At 43.0% G+C, this 25,118-nt stretch overlaps 1 protein-coding gene across 1 annotated transcript in view; it reads right to left on the bottom strand.

Annotated features, from left to right (window-relative positions):
- LOC106571754 (utrophin) overlaps positions 1-25,118 on the bottom strand; it is a 193,925-nt gene that overhangs the window by 57,858 nt on the left and 110,949 nt on the right. The window contains exon 14 of the mRNA XM_014145173.3: positions 7,232-7,398. Within this exon, the coding sequence (XP_014000648.1) occupies positions 7,232-7,398 (167 nt within the window). The remainder of the gene's footprint in view (positions 1-7,231; positions 7,399-25,118) is intronic.

The following is a 25,118-nucleotide window of genomic DNA, read 5'->3' as shown; positions in this document are numbered from 1 at the left end:
AGAGAATCAAAGGTAATGGATTATTTACATAGTATTTTCGATTTTAGATCTCCCCAACATGACGTCTAGTCTGTATCGCAACGCGTATTTTTCTGGGCGCAGTGCTCAGATTATTGCAAAGTGTGATTTCCCAGTAAGGTTATTTTTAAATCTGGCAAGTTGATTGAGTTCAAGAGATGTAAATCTATAATTCTTTAAATGACAATATAATATTTTACCAATGTTTTCTAATTTTAATTATTTAATTTGTGACGCTGACTTGACTGCCGGTTATTGGAGGGAAACGATTTCCTCAACATCAATGCCATAGTAAAACGCTGTTTTTGGATATAAATATGAACTTGATAGAACTAAAAATGCATGCATTGTCTAACATAATGTCCTAGGAGTGTCATCTGATGGAGATTGTAAAAGGTTAGTGCATCATTTTAGCTGGTTTTATGGTTTTGGTGACCCTGTCTTTGACTTGACAAAACATTACACACAACTCTTGTAAATGTACTGTCCTAACATACTCTAAATTTATGCTTTCGCCGTAAAACCTTTTTGAAATCGGACAACGTGGTTAGATTAAGGAGATGTTTATCTTTCAAATGGTGTAAAATAGTTGTATTTTTGAAAATTTTTAATTTTGACATTTATTTGGATTCAAATTTGCCGCTCTTGAAATGCACCTGCTGTTGATGGAGTGCACCACGGGTGGCACGCTAGCGTCCCACCTAGCCCCAAGAGGTTAAGAACTGGAGGCCTGTGGCATTGCTCTGTGCGGACTACAAGATATTTGCCAAGGTCCTCTCTAACAGACTGAAGTCCCACTTGGACTCGATAGTACATAAGGACCAAACATATTGTGTACCGGGACGCTCAATCACGGACAACTTGTTCTTAATTAGAGACATGTTGGACTTGTCGAGAGGTTCTAATGTGAACTTTGGACTGGTCTCTTTAGATCAAGAGAAGGCTTTTGATAGAGTGGACCATGGGTATCTGTTTAATGTGATGTCTGTGTTTGGGTTTGGGAAGAGTTTTTTGACCTGTGTGAAGCTGTTGTATGCTGGGGCATCATGTATGGTTAAGGTGGGAGGGGGGCTACGCAGGCGACTGCAGGGAGTGTGCTGGACAGGTATGGGTGTGGTGACAGGCATAGCAGTGTCAGCATATGCAGATTATGTTTCTGTGATGGTCAGGATATGCAGGCACTGGAGACCAGTCTGAAGGTGTACGAGGGAGCTTCATCAGCTAAGGTAAACTGGGGCAAGAGCAAAGCTCTGTTATGTGGGGCATGGGGGGATAGGGCTCCTCCTCTGCTTTCAGGGGGTTTGCAGTGGGGTTGTGAAGGGCTTAAAGTGTTGGGGGTGTACCTGGGCTCGGAGAGGTGGGTCAGGAAGAACTGGGAGGGGCTGTCACAGGCAGTGGTGTCAAGACTGGCCAGGTGGAGGTGGCTCCTGTCCCAAGTGTCATATAGAGGGAGGGTGCTGATAATTAACAACCTGGTGGCATCTTCCCTGTGGCATAAACTGGCTGTCCTCAACCCCCCCCGCCGGTCTGCTCGCAGACCTGCAACGCAAGCTGGTGGACTTCTTCTGGTCGGGCCATCACTGGCTGAGGGCGGCAGTGTTGTATATGACCATCCACGAAGGAGGACAGGGCCTGGTGGAACTGGAGAGCAGGATGGCTGCTTTCCGGCTAAAGGCGGTGCAGAGACTGCTGTACCATACTGATGTTGGCTGGAGGGAACCAGCATGCGCGCTGCTGAGGAGAGCTGGAGATTTAGGGTTGGACCGGCAGCTGTTCCTCATGAAGCTGGAGAGGCTGAGTACAGCAGGTCTCTCAGATTTTTACTCTGCGGTGCTGAGGGCCTGGCAGCTGCTAAGGCACACACGAGAAGGGGGTGTGGAGCCTGGGCTGTGGGTGGAGCCTATCTTCCACAACCCAGCCATCCCTTTGAGATCGGTCCAGTCGGCCACCCTGCAGAGGCAACTGATGGCAGGGGGTGTAAAAAGGCTGGGTGACTTGAGACTCCTGGGAGAGGAGGGGTGGAAAAGCCCGGAAGTCTTGGCACAGCAAACAGGAATAACGTCTCTTAGGCTGCTGGAGAGATTCCTGGAGGAGGTCCAGGAGGCACTGTCTGAGCCGGTAAGGGGGATGTTTGAGCAGCCAAAGGGAGAGGGGCCACCAATGTTTCCGCCACTGCAGGTGACGGCAGAGACTGGAGACTGGCAAGGGGGTCTGGAGGACTTGTTAGATTTTAACACTCCGAGCCTGGGGGAGTTTGAAGGGGTGGGAGGTAAAGCCCTCTACAACCTCTGTGTTAAGGTGAGGAACATTAGGAGCCTAACAGGAGTGAAGGCACATCAGTGGCAGGGGGTATGTGGGGTGGAGAGTATGGTGGGTTTTAGATGGAGGGGGCTCTACAAACCCCCAGTACCAAAGAGGTCAGGGGACCTCCAGTGGAGGGTTCTACATGGAGTCCTGGCCACTAACAGCTGGTTGGCACGGGTTGAACCGGGAGTCGGGCAGGAGTGTCCTTTCTGTAAAATGAAAGAAACTGTGATTCATGTGTTTTCTGTGTGCACCAGATTAATGCCATCAATGTCTCTGTTGGAATGTCTGTGTGAGAGGTTGGGGGTGGTCTTTACTGTTGGGGTGTTCATAATGGGATACAGGTATTCAAGTAAGGAGAAGGAAAAATGTGTTTTGTTGAATTTTCTGTTTGCTCAGGCAAAGTTAGCTATTTGGCTAACAAGGAGGAACAGGGTCAAAGGTGGGGGGATAACAGACCCTTTATTATTGTTTAATGGGATGGTCTCTGCGCGCCTTAGGGTTGAGTTTGAGTTCTATAAAATGATAAAAAGTGTGGAGATGTTTCAGGAGATATGGTGTGTTGGGGGGGCTGTCTGTATAGCTGGGGAAGATGTCTTGGATATACAGTTGTAGAAGTTGGTATTGTCTTGAGTATTGTGATGTTGGCTTGTATCATGTGGTTGCTGGAAAGGCGAGTATGGTACATGTATGCATTACAGGATGTATTTTTGGTTTTATTTTTAAGGGGGAGGTTGGGTGGTGAGTTTTAAATGAAATGAGAATGTTTCAGTAAAGAAAGTCAAAAAGTCACTCACTCACTCACTCTCACTCTCACTCTCACTCTCACTCTCTCTCTCACTTAGTGAGTGACCAGATATACACAACACTAGATTCTGGTTAGCGTGGTGTCTTATTCTGCTCCCATTCTGTGGCTGATGTCATACCCCCTCGCCATCAAAGGCAGAACAGGAGAGTTAAGTGAATAGGTGCAACAGAGGATGACAGCAAACGATAGTGTTTAGCCTGTGGACATCTTTGAACTCAGCTCATCACAGGGAGGTCTTTTGAATCATAAGAGTGTGATTATGTTAAACTACTGACATATCAGCCGGTGGTGTTGTTCATTTGTGTGAGAGAGACCTTTAGGAGTCTTTTGAGACCCCCAGTATCACAGGGGTGGTCTGTTATGCACTGTTTGTGGATGCCTGCGTCTGTGTGTGTGTACGTGCGTGTGCAAGCGCGTATGATTCTAGATGTCCTCCTCCAGTTGGTATTTAGTCAGAAGTTTAAGATCTGCTGACATTTAGATAAATGCCTGCACTCCAGAGCAGGCCTGCCCTTTCTGCTCTACTCTACTAGAGCAGGGAGACCAGCATGCATGAACTCACTGTGTGTGTGTGTGTGTGTGTGTAGGGGAGGCAAAAATAATGGAATGATGGACTGTTATTTCTCTTTGCTTATTTGAGCTGTTCTTGCATTAATATGGACATGGTCTTTACCAAATAGGCCTAACTTCTGTTTACCAACCCTACCTTGTCCATATGTGATATTTCATAGTTTTGATGTCTTTGCTATTATTCTACAATGTATTACTATTTTTTTAAATAAAGAAAAACCGTTGATTGAGTAGGTGTGTCCAAATGTTTGACTGGTACTGTATGGCAGTATGGCAAATAGAAATCGAAACTGGATGGTGTCATGACGTTGGCCTCTTTTGGTACAGGGAGGACAGTTGACCCCTCCCTTTTGCACACAATCCACCCTGTGTGTAAAGGGTCGTTAAAACTCTAAAATTCCAGGAGAGTCTCTGGCCACATGGCCCATCGAGAGACACAGGAAATTCTTCCAACTCATAGAATTGGAGAGCCAAGCGATATTTTGCGTTCTGGAGAAGGTATGGAAGATTGGTGAAGAATCCAGCTACGAACTGATCCGCTTGGTACCATTTTGTGATACTCAGAAGAGACAATATAGCCATATTACCATAAAACTGTTTATATAATAGACTCAGTTTAAGACTGCATCATATGGGTGTATGGAATGTATTAATAAGGATAAATCTTTTGTAAGACATTGAGATGCTATGTACTGATGTAATGTGATAGAATTGTATTTCTGTAACCAAATCTAACTCAGTCATAGGCACGCCCCCAGGGACCCATACAGGACCAGGCGTCATTTGACAAGCTGTTCTATGGGCACTATAAAACACCCCCGGATTTACATTTCTTCAGACCAGGCCTACACTCCGTTGGCTAATAGGTTTTACCTTCCAATTCCTCTACTGAAAGTGAACCATACCACGTGGTTAACCTCTATGGGCTAGATGGGACGCTAGCGTGCCACCCGTGGTGCACTCCATCAACAGCAGGTGCATTTCAAGAGCGGCAAATTTGAATCCAAATAAATGTCAAAATTCAAATTTTTCAAACATACAACTATTTTACACCCTTTGAAAGATAAACATCTCCTTAATCTAACCACGTTTTACGATTTCAAAAAGGTTTTACGGCGAAAGCATAAATTTAGAGTAAGTTAGGACAGTACATTTACAAGAGTTGTGTGTAATGTTTTGTCAATTCAAAGACGGGGTCACCAAAACCATAAAACCAGCTAAAATGATGCACTAACCTTTTACAATCTCCATCAGATGACACTCCTAGGACATTATGTTAGACAATGCATGCATTTTTAGTTCTATCAAGTTCATATTTATATCCAAAAACAGCGTTTTACTATGGCATTGATGTTGAGGAAATCGTTTCCCTCCAATAACCGGCAGTCAAGTCAGCGTCACAAATTAAATAATTAAAATTAGAAAACATTGGTAAAATATTATATTGTCATTTAAAGAATTATAGATTTACATCTCTTGAACGCAATCAACTTGCCAGATTTAAAAATAACCTTACTGGGAAATCACACTTTGCAATAATCTGAGCACTGCGCCCAGAAAAATACGCGTTGCGATACAGACTAGACGTCATGTTGGGGAGATCTAAAATCGAAAATACTATGTAAATAATCCATTACCTTTGATTCTCTTCATCAGATGTCACTTCCAGGTATCACAGGTCCATAACGAATGTAGTTTTGTTCAAAAAAGCTCATCATTTATGTCCAAAAATCTCCGTCTTGTTAGCACATGATCTAAGCCAGCCGGACTTCTCGTCATGAACAAGGGGAAAAAATATATTTCCGTTCGTTCAAACATGTCAAACGTTGTATAGCATAAATCATTAGGGCCTTTTTTAACCAGAACATGAATAATATTCAAGGTGGACGAATGCATACTCTTTTATAACGTATTGGAACGAGGGTACCCAACATGAACTCGCGCACCAGGTGTCTAATGGGACATCATCGTTCCATGGCTCTTGTTCGGTCAGATCTCCCTCCAGAAGACTCAAAACACTTTGTAAAGGCTGGTGACATCTAGTGGAAGCAATAGGAAGTGCCAAAATATTCCTCAGCCCCTGTGTTTTTCAATGGGATAGGTTTAAAGGTAATACAACACATCTGGTATCTACTTCTTGTCAGAAAATGTCTCAGGTTTTTGCCTGCCAAATGAGTTCTGTTATACTCACAGACACCATTCAAACAGTTTTAGAAACTTTAGAGTGTTTTCTATCCATATATAATAAGTATATGCATATTCTAGTTACTGGGTAGGATTAGTAACCAGATTAAATCGGGTACATTTTTTTATCCAGACTGTGCAAATGCTGCCCCCTAGCCCTAACAGGTTAACTTTTAGACTATCGATACTGACAGAATAAGAACAAGTCTTTGATATTAATTATTAGTCTGCAGCTAAGTAAATTATATCATTGAACGCGAAGACCAACGAAGCAACCATTCGATGACGACATTAATGAATGTCGCTCTGAAAGATCCATTCTAACCGAGAGAGAGAGAGAGAACGCGGACAAAACTCCCCAACAGAACTACTCTCCAACAAGAATCAGAACGACACACTGAGCGTAAATATATATTGATTGCAATTGTTCCCGAATGAGTGAGCCTTCAATTGTTAATATTAATGAACCCTGTGTAACTTCTCAGCCGACCTTTTATGATCCATTGTTCAACAGGCCGACCTGCCTGTTTAGCCAGTAGGGCACATTCCGATACCAATCCTTTGTGACGATAATTACTGTTTGTATGTTTTTCTGTTAATTACTTAGGGTAGTAAATAAATGATTTTAAGACAATTGATGTATGGATGATTTTAGTAAAGACTGGGTTCGTGCAGATACAACAATTTACGACGTTTTGGAATGAGACTGGACTAGAGGTAAATACACCATTTAAACCACAAGATAATCGGCCTATACTGTAATAGAATAGAATATTATAGTACAGGAAAGTTATATTAGGAAAATTATAGCTTTGTAATCTGAATATTCTCCTTGGTGCCCCGATCTCCTAGTTAATTACAATTAAACGATTAATCAGTTTAATCGCGTGATAATAATTACAGGGAGATAATTGATAAACATATCTTCCGTTTAATGGTAACCCAAAGACACGACAACGGTGTTCAGAGATAGATGGGAGGGGTTGAGATGAGCTGAAGGATGGGACTAACAACAAACAAAATATAAAAATGTATGTTTAAGTTGGAAGTAGATCCTAAGTGTTGTTGTCCATTCGTTTACTCCAATTAGGGAGTGATGTTAGGGTTAGGGGACAATAATAAAGGAAATATATATTTTTTTAAAAGAGATATATATATATATATTTCCTAAAAATATATTGGGGATTGGAAGTTATTCAGACAATTAGATTGTGGTTTCTATCAATTTATCTGCAATTTTAAAGCTGATCTACCGCCGCCCCAAAAAGAAGAAAAAGAAAAAGGAACCAACATCAAAGTTGCGGTGTGTGTGCACATTTGTGCCTACATGCGTTTGTGTATTTTTACCTGAACCCTACAATGGGACACTCTTTACAGATGTTACACTTGGCCTGGTGCTTGGCGGTCTCAGCAGCCGCCACTCTATGTAGCACAGGAAGCCACACCACAGACTGGGGCTCCAGTCTCATCCAATCAACAAACTGCCTGGGCTCCAGCTCCACCTTATTGGTCACCTGGACAGGAAGAGGAAAGAGGAATTGGAGGTTTCAAGTCAAAGTGAATTCAACAACTAGGCTGCATCCAAAATGTCACCCTATTTGTCATCAAAAACACACAAACTTTTACAGATGCACAATCGAGAGCATCCTGTCCGGCTGTATCACTGCCTGGTACGGCAGCTGCTCCACCCATAACCGGAAGGCTCTCCAGAGGGTAGTGAGGTGTGCACAACGCATCACCGGGTGCAAACTACCTGCCCTCCAGGACACCTACACCACCCGATGTCACAGGAAGGCCAAAGAGATCACCAAGCACCCGAGCCACTGCCTGTTCACCCCGCTATCATCCAGAAGGCGAGGTCAGTACATGTGCATCAAAGCGGGGACCGAGAGACTGAAAAACAGCTTCTATCTCAAGGCCATCAGACTGTTAAACAGCCATCACTAACATTGAGTGGCTGCTGCCAACATACTGACTCAACTCCACCCACTTTAATAATGGTCAAATTGATGTAATCAATTTATCACTAGCCACTTTATATTATATAATGTTTACTTACCCTACATTACTCATCTCTTATGTATATACTGTACGCTATACCATCTACTGCATCTTGATGTAATGTATCACTAGCCACTTTAACCTGTTAGGGCAAGGGGGCAGTATTGACACGGCTGGATAAAAAACGTACCCGATTTAATCTGGTTACTACTCCTGCCCAGTAACTAGAATATGCATATAATTATTGGCTTTGGATAGAAAACACCCTAAAGTTTCTAAAACGGTTTGAATGGTGTCTGTGAGTATAACAGAACTCCTATGGCAGGCCAAAACCTGAGAAGATTTCAAGCAGGAAGTGGCCTGTCTGAGAAGTAGTGTTTCATCTTGGCTCTTTTTATTGAAGACTCAGGATCTGTGCAATAACGTGACACTTCCTACGTCTTCCATAGGGTCTCAGAGCCCGGGAAAAAGTTGAACGATATCGAGGCAGGCTCTGGCTGAAACACTATCGCTTTTGGCAAGTGGCCACTCAGAGTACTATGGGCTTAGGCGCGTGCCCACTTCGAAGGAATGCTTTCTTTTCCTTTGTCTGTTTATCTAAACGCAGATTCCCGGTCGGAATATTATCGCTTTTTTATGAGAAAAATGGCATAAAAATTGATTTTAAACAGCGGTTGACATGCTTCGAAGTACGGTAATGGAATATTTAGAATTCTTTTGTCACGAATTGCGCCATGCTCGTCACCCTTATTTACCCTTTAGGATAGTGTCTAGAACGCACGAACAAAACGTCGCTGTTTGGATATAACGATGGATTATTTTGGACCAAACCAACATTTGTTATTGAAGTAGAAGTCCTGGGAGTGCATTCTGACGAAGACAACAAAGGTAATAACATTTTTCTTATAGTAAATCTGACTTTGATGAGTGCTAAACCTGCTGGGTGTCTAAATAGCTAGCCCTGTGATGCCGGGCTATCTACTGAGAATATTGCAAAATGTGCTTTCACCGAAAAGCTATTTTAAAATCGGACATATCGAGTGCATAGAGGAGTTCTGCATCTATAATTCTTAAAACAATTGTTATGCTTTTTGTGAACGTTTATCGTGAGTAATTTAGTAAATTCACCGGCAGTGTTCGGTGGGAATGCTAGTCACATGCTAATGTAAAAAAAGCTGGGTTTTGATATAAATATGAACTTGATTGAACAAAATATGCATGTATTGTATAACATAATGTCCTAGGGTTGTCATCTGATGAAGATCAAAGGTTAGTGCTACATTTAGCTGTGGTTTGGGTTTATGTGACATTATATGCTAGCTTGAAAAATGGGTGTCTGATTATTTCTGGCTGGGTACTCTGCTGACATAATCTAATGTTTTGCTTTCGTTGTAAAGCCTTTTTGAAATCGGACAGTGTGGTTAGATTAACGAGAGTCTTCTCTTTAAAATGGTGTAAAATAGTCATATTTTTGAAAAATTGAAGTAATATCATATCTAAGGTATTTGAATAACACGCCACAGGATTCAACTGGCTGTTGTTAATAGCCCTTAGAGGTTAAACAATGCCACTTTAAATAATGTTCATACCCTACACTGCTCATCTCATATGTATATACTGTACGCTATACCATCTACTGCATCTTGATGTAATGTATCACTAGCCACTTTAAACAATGTCACTTCATATAATGTTTTCATACCCTGCATTGCTCATCTCATATGTATATACTGTACTCTATACCATCCACTGCATCTTGCCTATGCCGTTGGGCCATCACTCATTTATATGTTTTTATGTACATATTCGTATTCATTCCTTTACACTTGTGTGTGTAAGGTAGTTGTTGTGAAATTGTTAGGTTATATTACTTGTTAGATTTTACTGCATAGTCGGAACTAGAAGCACAAGCATTTCACTACACTTGCATTAACACCTGCTAACCATGACAAATACATTTGATTTGATTATTCCCTATATATAATGCACTACTTTTGACCAGGACCCATAACAATGCACTATACTGGGAAAAGGGCAACATTTCAGGCACAGCCCTAGTGTTAGACCTATATTCCTTACCATTTACAGAAGTATTAAATCCTTTTACACCTCGAGGTCGCTCCTGTCCAAAATACAGCCCACACACCTGACCTTTCAGTTGCCATGGCTACCCACAAAGGTCAGTGAGTAAACATTCTGAGAGGGAAGAGAGACTATATGACATGCCTGGTGCCCAAAATACACTGCTCAAAAAAATAAAGGGAACACTAAAATAACATATCCTAGATCTGAATGAATGAAATAATCTTATTAAGTACTTTTTTCTTTACATATTTGAATGTGCTGACAACAAAATCACACAAAAATAATCAATGGAAATCCAATTTATCAACCCATGGAGGTCTGGATTTGGAGTCACACTCAAAATTAAAGTGGAAAACCACACTACAGGCTGATCCAACTTTGATGTAATGTCCTTAAAAAAAGTCAAAATGAGGCTCAGTAGTGTGTGTGGCCTCCACGTGCCTGTATGACCTCCCTAAAAACGCCAGGGCATGCTCCTGATGAGGTGGCGGATGGTCTCCTGAGGGATCTCCTCCCAGACCTGGACTAAAGCATTCGCCAACTCCTGGACAGTCTGTGGTGCAAAGAGGCGTTGGTGGATGGAGCGAGACATGATGTCCCAGATGTGCTCAATTGGATTCAGGTCTGGGGAACGGGCGGGCCAGTCCATAGCATCAATGCCTTCCTCTTGCAGGAACTGCTGACACACTCCAGCCACATGAGGTCTAGCATTGTCTTGCATTAGGAGGAACCCAGGGCCAACCGCACCAGCATATGGTCTCACAAGGGGTCTGAGGATCTCATCTCGGTACCTAATGGCAGTCAGGCTACCTCTGGCGAGCACATGGAGGGCTGTGCGGCCCCCCAAAGAAATGCCACCCCACACCATGACTGACCCACCGCCAAACCGGTCATGCTGGAGGATGTTGCAGGCAGCAGAACGTTCTCCACGGCGTCTCCAGACTCTGTCACGTCTGTCACATGTGCTCAGTGTGAACCTGCTTTCATCTGTGAAGAGCACAGGGCGCCAGTTGCGAATTTGCCAAACTTGGTGTTCTCTGGCAAATGCCAAACGTCCTGCACGGTGTTGGGCTGTAAGCACAACCCCCACCTGTGGACGTCGGGCCCTCATACCACCCTCATGGAGTCTGCTCAAACGGTCAGAAACAGACACATGCACATTTGTGGCCTGCTGGAGGTCATTTTGCAGGGCTCTGGCAGTGCTCCTCCTGCTCCTCCTTGCACAAAGGCGGAGGTAGCGGTCCTGCTGCTGGGTTGTTGCCCTCCTACGGCCTCCTCCACGTCTCCTGATGTACTGGCCTGTCTCCTGGTAGTGCCTCCATGCTCTGGACACTACGCTGACAGACACAGCAAACCTTCTTACCACAGCTCGCATTGATGTGCCATCCTGGATGAGCTGCACTACCTGAGCCACTTGTGTGGGTTGTAGACTCAGTCTCATGCTACCACTAGAGTGAAAGCACCGCCAGCATTCAAAAGTGACCAAAACATCAGCCAGGAAGCATAGGGACTGAGAACTGGTCTGTGGTCACCACCTGCAGAACCACTCCTTTATTGGGGGTGTCTTGCTAATTTCCTATAATTTCCACCTGTTGTCTATTCCATTTGCACAACAGCATGTGAAATGTATTGGCAATCAGTGTTGCTTCCTAAGTGGACAGTTTGATTTCACAGAAGTGTGATTGACTTGGAGTTACATTGTGTTGAAGTGTTCCCTTTATTTTTTTGAGCAGTGTATATTACACATTTTGCGTAGCGAGAGTTGAGTGAGTATGAAGGGTGTCCACATCCTGGAGTCTACATCAAACATACAAAAACATGACAAAGTACAGAACAAGAGTTATATATTGGAAAGACACCAAGAGACAACAAAAACACTGATGTTTTTTATCTGTTGTTTTTTTAAAGTTAAACTCGCATTGTGCTTGAGTAACCACGACATGGCTCTATACAGTTGAAGTTGGAAGTTTACATACGCTTAGGTTGGAGTCATTAAAACTCGCAAGGAAGAAGCCACAAGTCCAAAACCGCCATAAAAAAGCCAGACTACGGTTTGCAACTGCGCATGGGGACAAAGATTGTACTTTTTGGAGAAATGTCCTCTGGTATGATGAAACAAAAATATAACTGTTTGGCCATAATGACCATCGTTATGTTTGGAGGAAAAAGGGGGAGGCTTGCAAGCTGAAGAACACCATCCCAACCGGAAAGCATGGGGGTGGCCGCATCATGTTGTGGGGTACTTTGATGCAGGAGGGACTGGTGCACTTCACAAAATGGATGGCTTCATGAGGATGGAAAATTACATGGATATATTGAAGCAACATCTCAAGACATCAGTCAGGAAGTTAAAGCTTGGTGGCAAATGGGTCTTCCAAATGGACAATGACTCCAAGCATACTTCCAAAGTTGTGGCAAAATGGCTTAAGGACAACAAAGTCAAGGTACTGGAGTGGCCATCCCAAAACCCTGACCTCAATCCCATAGAAAATGTGTGGGCAGAACTGAAAAAGTGTGTGCGAGCAAGGAGAACTACAAACCTGACTCAGTTACACCAGCTCTGCCAGGAAAATGGGCCAAAATTCACCCAACTTATTGTGGGACGCTTGTGGAAGGCTACCCAAAACGTTTGACCCAAGTTAAACAATGTAAAGGCAATGCTACCAAATACTAATTGAGTGTATGTAAACTTCTGACCCACTGGGAATGTGATGAAAGAAATAAAAGCTGAAATAAATAATTCTCTCTACTATTATTCCGACATTTCACATTCTTAAAATAAAGTGGTGATCCTAACTGACCTAAGACAGGCAATTTTTACCAGGATTAAATGTCAGGAATTGTGAAAAACGGAGTTTAAATGTATTTGGCTAAGGTGTATGTAAACTTCCAACTTCAACTGTATACAGGTAAGAGACTAGCTACAGTTTCAGATATTTTACATTTGTAATTTTGGAAGGAAGTTGTTTATATTGGAAGTTAAATCATACTGTTAGCTTGCTAGCTGTCATTAGATGACTGGGTCCCTAACTGCCATTTTTATCTCAGAATGCCATTTCGCATTGCTAGTTATAGCCTTAGCAAGCTAAATAGCTAACATTGAAACTATATGCTTAACTTTAGCTAGCTATGGCAATCCATTTGTATTGCTAGTACTCTATGGGTTGGGATTAAGCTTCATTGAATTGCTAGCTAGCTAGCTAGCTCCAGGTATAAACAAAAGCCGCCAATATAAAGCTGACTGTTAGCTAGCTAGCTGACGTTAGTTGGCTGGCTCGCTAGCTAACCTTACGTTTATGATCTGTGTGTAGTAATGTTAAGTCAGAATTCCATTTCACATTGCTATTATAGCCTAATGTTAGCTATCTAACTTTCTAACATTGAACCTATTTGGTTAACTCCTAGCTAGCTATGACAATCGGTTTGTATTGCTAGTACTCTATGGACTGGGATTATGGTTCATTGTCTTAACACAAGACTCCACTTCGCCAGATGTGTTATCATTTTAACTTCCAGTTTCCAAGATTATTTTTCTGTTTGCAGTGCTGCTGCTCTGCACATTTGTTAGCTAAGTGAATATGTTAGGTGAGTGAAACTTGCCTGATAATGATGCATTAAAAAATGATTTTACGTTACATTTTCTTTTCATTAACTTAAATGAATGTTGTTTTGATGTTTGCAGGTGCACTATCCTTCTGACCCTATGCAGCCAGGTCCCATCACTTTTTAACTCTTCACAAGTATGGCTTGTTTGGTGTCTGCTGTGCAGGAATACCACAACTGACTGACTTGCCTAGTTAAATAAAGGTCTAAATAATATAAAATACGCATCAGCAACCGCAGTTAATGAAGTTACCGAAACCCTTAACAATGAGTTGCAGCCTGTTTTGGAATGGGTGGCCAGTAATAAACTAGTCCCGAACATCTCTAAAACTAAGAGTATTGTATTTGGTACAAATAATTTCCAAAGTTCTAGACCTCAGCTGAATCTGGTAATGAATGGTGTGGCTGTTAAACAAGTTGAGGAGACTAAATTACTTAGTGTTACCTTAGATTGTAAACTGTCATAGTCAAAACATATAGACTCAATGGTTGTAAAGATGGGGAGAGGTCTGTCTGAAATAAAGAGATGCTCTGCTTTTTTGAGACCACACTTTAAAAAGCAAGTCTTATCTTGATTATTGTCCAGTCGTGTGGTCGAGTGCGGCATGGAAAGACCTAGTTACAGTGGGGGAAAAAAGTATTTGATCCCCTGCTGATTTTGTACGTTTGCCCACTGATAAAGAAAGGATCAGTCTATAATTTTAATGGTAGGTTTATTTGAACAGTGAGAGACACAATAACAACAAAAATATTGAGAAAAACGCATGTCAAAAATGTTATAAATTGATTTGCATTTTAATGAGGGAAATAAGTATTTGACCCCCTCTCAATCAGAAAGATTTCTGGCTACCAGGTGTCTTTTATACAGGTAACGAGCTGAGATTAGGAGCACACTCTTATTAAAGGGAGTGCTCCTAACCGCAGCTTGTTATCTGTAAAAAAGACACCTGTCCACAGAAGCAATCAATCAATCAGATTCCAAACTCTCCACCATGGCCAAGACCAAAGAGCTCTCCAAGGATGTCAGGGACAAGACTGTAGACCTACACTAGGCTGGAATGGGTTACAAAACCATCGCCAAGCAGCTTGGTCAGAAGGTGACAACAGCTGGTGCGATTATTCGCAAATGGAAGAAACACAAAAGAACTGTCAATATCCCTCGGCCTGGGGCTCCATGCAAGATCTCACCTCGTGGGGTTGCAATGATCATGAGAACGGTGAGGAATCATCCCAGAACTACACGGGAGGATCTTGTCAATGATCTCAAGGCAGCTGGGACCATAGTCACCAAGAAAACAATTGGTAACACACTACGCCGTGAAGGACTGAAATCCTGCAGCACCCGCTAGGTCCCCCTGCTCAAGAATACATATACATGCCCGTCTGAAGTTTGCCAATGAACATGTGAATGATTCAGAGGACAACTGGTGAAAGTGTTGTGGTCAGATGAGACCAAAATGGAGCTCTTTGGCATCAACTCAACTCGCTGTGTTTGGAGGAGGAGGAATGCTGTCTATGACCCCAAGAACACCATCTCCACTGTCAAACATGGAGGTGGAAACATTATGCTTTGGGGGTGTTTTTCTGCTAAGGGGACAGGACAACTTCACCGCATCATTTGACGGGGCCATGTACTGTCAAATCTTGGGTGAGAACCTCCTTCCCTCAGCCAGGGCATTGAAAATGGGTCGTGGATGGGTATTCCAGCATGACAATGACCCAAGACACACGGCCAAGGCAACAAAGGAGTGGCTCAAGAAGAAGCACATTAACTTGTTATGGATAGGGGGCAGTATTTTCACGGCCGGATAAAAAACGTACCCGATTTAATCTGGTTATTACTCCTGCCCAGAAACTAGAATATGCATATAATAGATTTGGATAGAAAACTTCGGTAGCTTTGGATAGAAAACACTCCAAAGTTTCTAAAACTGTTTGAATGGTGTCTGTGAGTATAACAGAACTCAAATGGCAGGCCAAAACCTGAGAAGATTCTGTACAGGAAGTACCCTGTCTGACCATTTCTTCGCCTTCTTTGTCATCTCTATCCAAAACAAAGGATCTCTGCTGTAACGTGACACTTTCTAAGGCTCCCATAGGCTCTCAGAAGGTGCCAGAACGTTGAATGATGACTCTGCAGTTACTGGCTGAAAAACAGTAGCGCATTTGGTAAGTGGTCAATCTGAGAACAATGAGACGGGCGTGCGCGTGAAGAGTCCATTTTACTTTCTCAGTCTTTGAACGAAAACAATGACTCCCGGTCGGAATATTATCGCTATTTTACGTGAAAAAAAATCGCATAAAAATTGATTTTAAACAGCGTTTGACATGCTTCGAAGTACGGTAATGGAATATTTTGAAGTTTTTTGTCACGATACGCGTCCGCGCGTCACCCTTCGTTACCCTTCGGATAGTGTCTTGAACGCACAAACAAAATGCCGCTATTTGGATATAACTATGGATTATTTGGAACCAAACCAACATTTGTTGTTGAAGTAGAAGTCCTGGGAGTGCATTCTGACGAAGAACAGCAAAGGTAATCCAATTTTTCTTATAGTAAATCTGAGTTTGGTGAGTACCAAACTTGGTGGGTGTCAAATTAGCTAGCCCGTGATGGCGAGCTATCTACTGAGAATATTGCAAAATGTGCTTTCACCGAAAAGCTATTTTAAAATCCGACACCGCGATTGCACAAAGGAGTTCTGTATCTATAATTCTTAAAATAATTGTTATGTTTTTTGTGAACGTTTATCGTGAGTAATTTAGTAAATTCACCGGAAGTGTTCGGTGGGAATGCTAGTTCTGAACGTCACATGCTAATGTAAAAAGCTGGTTTTTGATATAAATATGTACTTGATTGAACAAAACATGCATGTATTAAATAACATAATGTCGAGACAGCCTATAGGGAGGAGGTCAGAGACCTGGCCGGGTGGGTGGTGCCAGAATAACAACCTATCCCTCAACGTAACCAAGACTAAGGAGATGATTGTGGACTACAGGAAAAGGAGGACTGAGAACGCCCCCATTCTCATTGACGGGGCTGTAGTCGAGCAGCTTAAGATCTTCACGTTCCTTGGTGTACACTTAAACAACAAACTAGAATGGTCCAAACACACCAAGACAGTCGTGAAGAGGGCACGACAAAGCCTATTCCTCCTAAGGAAACTAAAAAGATTTGGCATGGGTCCTGCAATCCTCAAAAGGTTCTACAGCTGCAACATCGAGAGAATCCTGACTGGTTGCATCATTGCCTAGTACGGCAATTGCTCAGCCTCCGACCGCAAGGCACTACAGAGGGTAATGCGTATGGCCCAGTACATCACTGGGGCTAAGCTCCCTGCCATCCAGGACCTCTACACCAGGTGGTGTCAGAGGAAGGCCCTAAAAATTGTCAAAGAACCCAGCCACCGCAGTCATAGACTGTTCTCTCTATATAACAAGTGGTACCGGAGTGCCAAGCCTAGGACAAAAAGGCTTCTCAACAGTTTTTACCCCCAAGCCATAAGACTCCTGAACAGGTAATCAAATGGCTACCCCGACTATTTGCATTGTGTGCCCCCCACCTCCCACCAACCCCTTTTTTATGCAGCTGCTACTCTCTGTTTATCATATATGCATAGTCACCTTAACTATACATTCATGTACATACTTCCTCAATTAGCTCAACCAACCAGTGCTCCCGCACATTGGCTAACCGGGCTATCTGCATTGTGTCCCACCACCCACGAACTCGCCAACCCCTCTTTTACGCTACTGCTACTCTCTGTTCATCATACATGCATAGTCACATTAACCATATCTACATGTACATACTACCTCAATCAGCCTGACTAACCGGTGTCTGTGTGTAGCCTTGCTACTTTTATAGCCTCGCTACAGTATATAGCCTCGCTACTGTTATTTCCACTGTCTTTTTACAGTTGTTTTATTTCTTTACTTACCAATTGTTCACCTAATACCTTTTTTGCACTATTGGTTAGAGCCTGTAAGTAAGCGTTTCACTGTAAGGTCTACACCTGTTGTATTCGGCTCACATGACAAATAAACTTTGATTTGATTTGCACTGTCCATTTACAGTAGCTATTAGAGAGAAATAATACCATGCTATTGTTTGAGGATAGTGCACCATTTTGAACATGAGAAGTTATTAAGGTTTGGAGACTGGCTAGGCCACTCCAAGACCTTACCTCTTACATCTAGACGTTCCGCTAGCGGAACACCACTCCAATATCCAATGATAGGGCGTGGCGCGAAATACAAATTCCTCGAAAATCCGAAAACTTCAATTTTTCAAACATATGACTATTTTACACCATTTTATAGACAAGACTCTCGTTAATCTAACCACACTGTCCGATTTCAAAAAGGCTTTACAACGAAAGCAAAACATTAGATTATGTCAGCAGAGTACCCAGCCAGAAATAATCAGACACCCATTTTTCAAGCTAGCATATAATGTCACATAAACCCAAACCACAGCTAAATGCAGCACTAACCTTTGATGATCTTCATCAGATGACAATCTTAGGACATTATGTTATACAATACATGCATGTTTTGTTCAATCAAGTTCATATTTATATCAAAAACCAGCTTTTTACATTAGCATGTGACGTTCAGAACTAGCATACCCCCGCAAACTTCCGGTGAATTTACTAAATTACTCACGATAAACGTTCACAAAATACATAACAATTATTTTAAGAATTATAGATACAGAACTCCTCTATGCACTCGATATGTCCGATTTTAAAATAGCTTTTCGGTGAAAGCACATTTTGCAATATTCTAAGTAGATAGCCCGGCATCACAGGGCTAGCTATTTACACACCCACCAAGTTTAGCCCTCACCAAAGTCAGATTTACAATAAGAAAAATGTTATTACCTTTGCTGTTCTTCGTCAGAATGCACTCCCAGGACTTCTACTTCAATAACAAATGTTGGTTTGGTCCCAAATAATCCATAGTTATATCCAAATAGCGGCGTTTTGTTCGTGCGTTCAAGACACTATCCGAAAGGGTAAATAAGGGTTACGCGCCCGACGCGTTTCGAGACAAAAAAAAATCTAAATATTCCATTACCGTACTTCGAAGCATGTCAACCGCTGTTTAAAATCAATTTTTATGCCATTTTTCTCGTAAAAAAGCGATAATATTCCGACCGGGAATCTGTGTTTTAGTACAAAGAGAGAGAAACTAAAAACATGGTGTCGCCCCGTGCATGCGCCTCAGCTCATTGTCCTCTGATAGACCACTTAACCAAAGGCGCTAAAGTTTTTCAGCCAGCGGCTGAAATTACATCATTCAGCTTTTTCCCGGGTTCTGAGAGCCTATGGGAGCCGTATGCATATCCTAGCTTCTGAGTTTGAGTAGGAGGCCGTTTAAAATGGGCACTATTTTTTTTCCCAAAAAAAAAAAAAATAATAATAATAATAATAATAATAAATAAAAAATAAGTCGCTGTAGCGCCCCCTATCCTAGGCGACCGTCAAGAGGTTAAGTTTCCCTAGAAAATTTCTTGCACCAGCTATTGTTTACAAATATGCACAGACACACCCCCCCCCCCCCCCCCTCGTAATACCGGAGTATGCTGTTCTATCTTGCCAGTGCAGCATATATCCCGCTAGCTGAATATCCATGTCGTCATTCAGCCACGATTCCGTGAAACATAGGATATTACTGTTTTTTATGTCCCATTGGTAGGATATTCGTGATCGTACCTTGTCTAATTTGTTGTCCAATGATTGCACGTTGGCGAGTAGTATTGACCGTAATGGCAGCTTTCCCACTCGCCTTCTGTGGGTCCTCACAAGGCATCCGGTTCTTTGTCCTCTGTACCTGCGTCGCTTCCTCTTGCAAATAACAGGGATGTCGGGTGTTTGGAGAATGCGTCCTGCTTGTTGTAGAAAAATTATTTGTCTAATCCGAGGTGAGTGATCGCTGTCCTGATATCCAGAAGCTCTTTTTTGCCGTAAGATACGTAAGATATGTACAAAATAAGTTACAAATAACGTGAAAAAAACACATAATAGCACAATTGGTTGGGCGCCCGTAAAACTGCTGCCATTTCTTCCGGTGCCATTTTGCAACAGTTAGATTAACAAGAATTTAAGCTTTCTGCCAATATCAGATATGTCTATGTCTTGGGAAATGTCCTTGTTACTTACAACCTCATGCTAATCACATTAGCCTACGTTAGCTCAACCGTCCTGTGGACGGGACACCGATCCCAAAGAAGTTTAATGTTGGATGTTTTGTATGTACCCCAGGAAGAGTAGCTGCTGCTTTTGCAACAGCTAATGTGGATCCTAATAAAATACAAATACCAAGGCTGGGAAAGATTGGATACTGCTAATCTAGTTACTTCCCTTGAAGTTACTGCAGGACAGCAGTGCTCAGCAAGAAAGACTCAGGAGCGGAGGACACAATGTGTACTGTGTTGTTGTGTTGCTGGCTTGCAGCGCAAACTCTCCTCATTGGGCAGTAGACTGTATCAGATGGTTACTACCAATATTGTAAGTTCATTTTTAGTGTGTAGGTGCTTATCCTACTCAAAATATAATCGAGTGGCATGTTTTGGCCACATTAGCTACAGCTGCCCAGTGATGCAACTGCTTCCCAGTGGGAAGCAACAGCGGGAAACACCTTGATACCACACCGTTGCACTGGTCATTCACACCAGCTTGTCTTTACGTTAGCTAATTGGCCACAAGTCACAGTGACATGCAGATTCCAGATGGTGATCAACACTAAAAGTTTTTTTCTCCCTTGCCCATCGAAATTAAAACCTACCCTAATTAAAACCTACCCTAACCAGAAACCCTGGATAGATGGTGGCATTCAAGCAAAACTTCAAGTGCGAACCACCGCATTTAACCATGGAAAGGTGACTGGGAATATGGCCGAATACAAACAGTGTAGTTATTCCCTCCGCAAGGCAATCAAACAAGCGAAATGTCAATGTAGAGACAAAGTGGAGTCGCAATTCAACGGCTCAGACACGAGACGTATGTGGAAGGGTCTACAGACAATCACAGACCACAAAAAGAGAATCAGCCACATCACAGACACCAAATTGCTTCCAGACAAACTAAACATCTTCTTTGCCAGCTTCAAGGATAATACAGTGCCACCAAATCGGCCCGCAACCAAGGACTGTGGGCTCTCCTCCTCCGTGGCCGACGTGAGTAAGACATTTAAACGTGTTAACCCTTGCAAGGCTATCGGCCCATACGGCATCACTAGCCGCATCCTCAGATCACGAGCAGACCAGCTGGCTGGTGTGTTTCTGGACATATTCAATCTCTCCCTTTCCCTAGTCAAGGATCATATCACCTCCACCTTACCTGTCACCCTAGACCCACTTCAATTTGCTTACCGCCACAGTAGGTCCACTGACATTGCAATCGCCATAACAGTGCACACTGCCCTATCCCATCTCGACAAGAGGAATACCTTTGTAAGAATGCTGTTCATTGACTATAGCTCAGCATTCAACACCAAAGTACCCTCCAAGCTCATCATTAAGCTTGAAGCCCTGGGTCTCAACCCCACCCTGTGCAATTGGGTCCTGGACTTCCTGACCGGACGCCCCCAGGTGATGAAGGTAGGAAACAACATCAACACTTCGCTGATCCTCAACACTGGGACCCACAAGGGTGCATGCTCAGCCCCCTCCTGTACTCTCTGTTCACCCATGACTGCATGGCCATACATGCCTCCAACTCAATCATTAAGTTTGCAGAGGACACAACAGTAGTAGGCTTGATTACCAACAACGACGAGACAGCCTACAGGGGGAGGTGAGGGCACTTGGAGTGTGGTGTCAGCAAAACAGACTCTCACTCAACGTCAACAAAACAAAGGAGATTATCGTGGACTTCAGAAAAGCAGAGGGAGCACCCCCCCCCTATCCACATCAATGGGACAGCAGTGGAGAAGGTGAAAAGTTTTAAGTTCCTCGCCGTACACATCACGGACAAACTGAAATGGTCTACCCACGCGGACAGTGTGGTGAAGGTGCAACAGTGCCTCAGGAGGCTGAAGAAATTTGGTTTGTCACCTAAAATCCTCACAAACTTTTACAGATGCACAATTGAGTGCATCCTGTTGGGCTGTATCACCGTCTGGTACGGCATCTGCACCACCCACAAATGCAAGGCTCTCCAGAGGGTGGTGTAGTCTGCACAATGCCATACCGGGGGCAACCTACCTGCCCTCCAGAACACCTACAGCACTCGATGTCACAGGAAGGCCAAAAAGATCATCAAGGACAACAACCACCCGAGCAACTGCCTGTTCACCCCGCTACCATCCAGAAGGCGAGGTCAGTAAAGGTGCATCAAAGCTGGGACCGAGAGACTGAATAACAGCTTCTATCTCAAGGCCATCAGACTGTTAAACAGCCATCACTAACACAGAGAGGCTGCTGCCTACATACAGACTTGAAATCATTGCCACTTTAATAAATGGATCACTAGTCACTTTAATAATGCCACTTTAATAATGTTTACATATCTTGTATTACTCATCTCATATGTATATACTGTATTTTATACTTTATCTATTACATCTTGCCTATGCCGCTCTGTCATTGCTCAATCATATCTTTATATGTATATTTTCTTATTCCATTCTTTACTTAGATTTGTGGGTATTAGGTTGTTGTTGTGGAATTGTTAGATTACATGTTAGATATTGCTGCACTGTCGGAACAAGAACCACAAGCATTTCGCTACACTCGAAATAACATCTGCTAACCATGTGTATGTGACCAATAAAATGTAATTTGATTTGAAATAAACATCACTTTCTTTTATAGTTTTAACTAGCGCCATGCTGCTGTTGTTGCCATCATAAACTAGCTAGCTGGAAGGGCTCTTCTGGACGACTGACTGAACCAAATCCATCCATCAATTGTCCGCAGGTCACAAGATACTCACACGCACTCACAAACTGATAATCACCATGGTTATGGTCAATGAGGGGAATGTTCAAAACCTTTTCCTGTGTGTGTGATCTCTGTTTTTTTACAGTGACCTCTAGCTGAGTGCCTCTGTTGGGGCTAAATGTCAGATATATGTGATTCAGCTCTGAGATCACACACACACACACAGACAGAAAGACATGGAGAACCAGTTCTGGAGTGTCAAGGCAAGGCATTGAGCCAGAAAGCAGACACCACCAACCCTTCCCTAAATTTTCCTCCCTGTTTTCTCTTTCTCTCGTCTGTTTCCCCCCCCCTCCCTCATCCCTGAGTCCCTCCTGTCATCCAAGGGGCAGAGTTACGGCACTTACAGATCAATTACCTGAAGGAAGTAGGGAGGGAGGGAGGATGGAGGGATGGCGAAAGAGGAAAAAGAGAGGTCAAGGCCCGTAGAACAGGCCGTATTTATGGGCCCCCACCTCATTCATTACAGCCCCATTCAATCAAATGGAGTGGGTGACTGCACTGTGGCGGCTCTTCACTGGCTGGCTGATACAGGGAGGTCACAGGGACAGAGAGAGAGGCTACTGGGCAGAGAGGCCAGAGTCATCAGTCACTCTCAGCATGAACTTTAATGCATTATGAATATCGCACCGTCTCATTGTAATGGTGGTGGTGCGGATGATGGTATGTATGCGTGTGTGTGTGTGTGTGTATGTGTGTTCAAGTTTGTTTGTCATATGCAAAGGGAAAGGGTGATACCTAGTCAGTTGTACAACTGAATGCATTCAATTGAAATGTGTCTTCCGCATTTAACCCAACCCTTCTGCGAGTATTTAGACCCCCTTCCCTTTGTTATGTTACAGCCTTATTCTAAAATTCATTAAATTAAGTTGTCCCTCATCAATCTACACACAATATTCCATAATGACAAAGCAAAAATAGTTGTACATTTTTTTTGTGCAAATATATTAAAAATAAAAAACAGAAATACCTTATTTACATAAGTATTCAGGCCCTTTGCTATGAGACTCGAAATTGAGCTCAGGTGCATCCTGTTTCCATTGATCATCCTTGATGTTTTTACAACTTGATTGGAGTCCGTCTGTGGTAAATAAAATTGATTGGACATTATTTGGAAAGGCACACACCTGTCAATGTAAGGTCCCACAGTTGACAGTGCATGTCAGAGCAAGAACCAATCCATGAGGTCAAAGGAATTGTCTGTAGAGCTCCGAGACAGCATTGTGTCGAGGCACAGATCTGAGGAAGGGTACCAACACATTTCTGCAGCATTGAAGGTCCCCAAGAACACAGTAGCCATCATTCTTAAATAGAAGATGTTTGGAACCACCAAGACTCTTCCTAGAGCTGAACGCCAGGCCAAACTGAGCAATCGGGGGAGAAGGGCCTTGGTCAGGGAGGTGACCAAGAACCCGATGGTCACCCTGAGAGAGATCCAGAGTTCCTCTGTAGAGATAGGAAAACCTTCCAGAAAGACAACCATCTCTGCAGCACTCCACCAATCAGGCCTTTATGGTAGTGTGGCCAGAGGGAAGCCACTCCTCAGTAAAAGGAAATATGACAGCCCGCTTGGACTTGCCAAAAGGCACCTAAAGGACACTCAGACCATGAGAAACAAGATTCTCTGGTCTGATTAAACCAAGATTGAACTTTTGGGCCTGAATGCCAAGCGTCACGCCTGGAGGAAACCTGGCACCTCCCTATGGTGAAGCATGGTAGTGGCAGCATCATGCTGTGGGGAGGTTTTTCAGCAGCAGGGAATGGAAGACTAGTCAGGATTGAGGGAAAGATGAATGGAGCGATGTACAGAGAGCCTTGATGAAAACCTGCTCCAGAGCGCTCAGGACCTCAGACTGGGGCGAAGGTTCAACAGGACAACGACCCTAAGCACACAGCCAAGACAATGCAGGATTGGCTTCAGGATAAGTCTCTGAATGTCCTTGAGTGGCCGAGCCCAGACTTGAACCCGATCAAACATCTCTGGAGAGACCTGAAAATAGCTGTGCAGCGACACTCCCCATTGAACCTGACAGAGCTTGAGAGGATCTGCAGAGAAGAATGGGAGAAACTCCCCAAGCTTGTAGCATCATACCCAAGAAGACTTGAGGCTGTAATCGCTGACAAAGGTGCTTCAACAAAGTACTGAGTAAAGGGTCTGAATACGTGTGCAAGTGTGATATTTCATTTTCTTTTATATATAGATTTGCAAAAATGTCTTAAAACTAGTTTTTGCTTTGTCATTATGGGGTATTGTATGTAGAATGATGAGGGGAAAAACAATATAATCAAATTTAGAATAAGGCTGTAACCTAACAAATTGTGAAAAATTCAAGGGGGCTGAATACTTTCTGTACACAATGCACTGTACACATGATATACATGGCGTTCACAGTGCAACGAAATGCTTATTGGCAGGTTCACCACTCAACAATGCAACAACAATAGGAAAGTAAGTATGTGAATAAAAAAGTAATAACAATAAAATCTCAATTAATACAAATATAGTGTAAGGGGAAAGGGGGCAAAGGTGTAATGTGGGAGAGAATGGAGAGAGGTTGTAGGTAGATAAGGAGTGAGAGGAGGGGAGTGTTG

Source organism: Salmo salar, chromosome 15 (assembly GCF_965601325.2).
Source record: "Salmo salar chromosome 15, fSalSal1, whole genome shotgun sequence".
In the NCBI taxonomy this organism is placed as follows: domain Eukaryota; kingdom Metazoa; phylum Chordata; class Actinopteri; order Salmoniformes; family Salmonidae; genus Salmo; species Salmo salar.
This window is presented reverse-complemented; position numbering and strand designations above follow the sequence as displayed.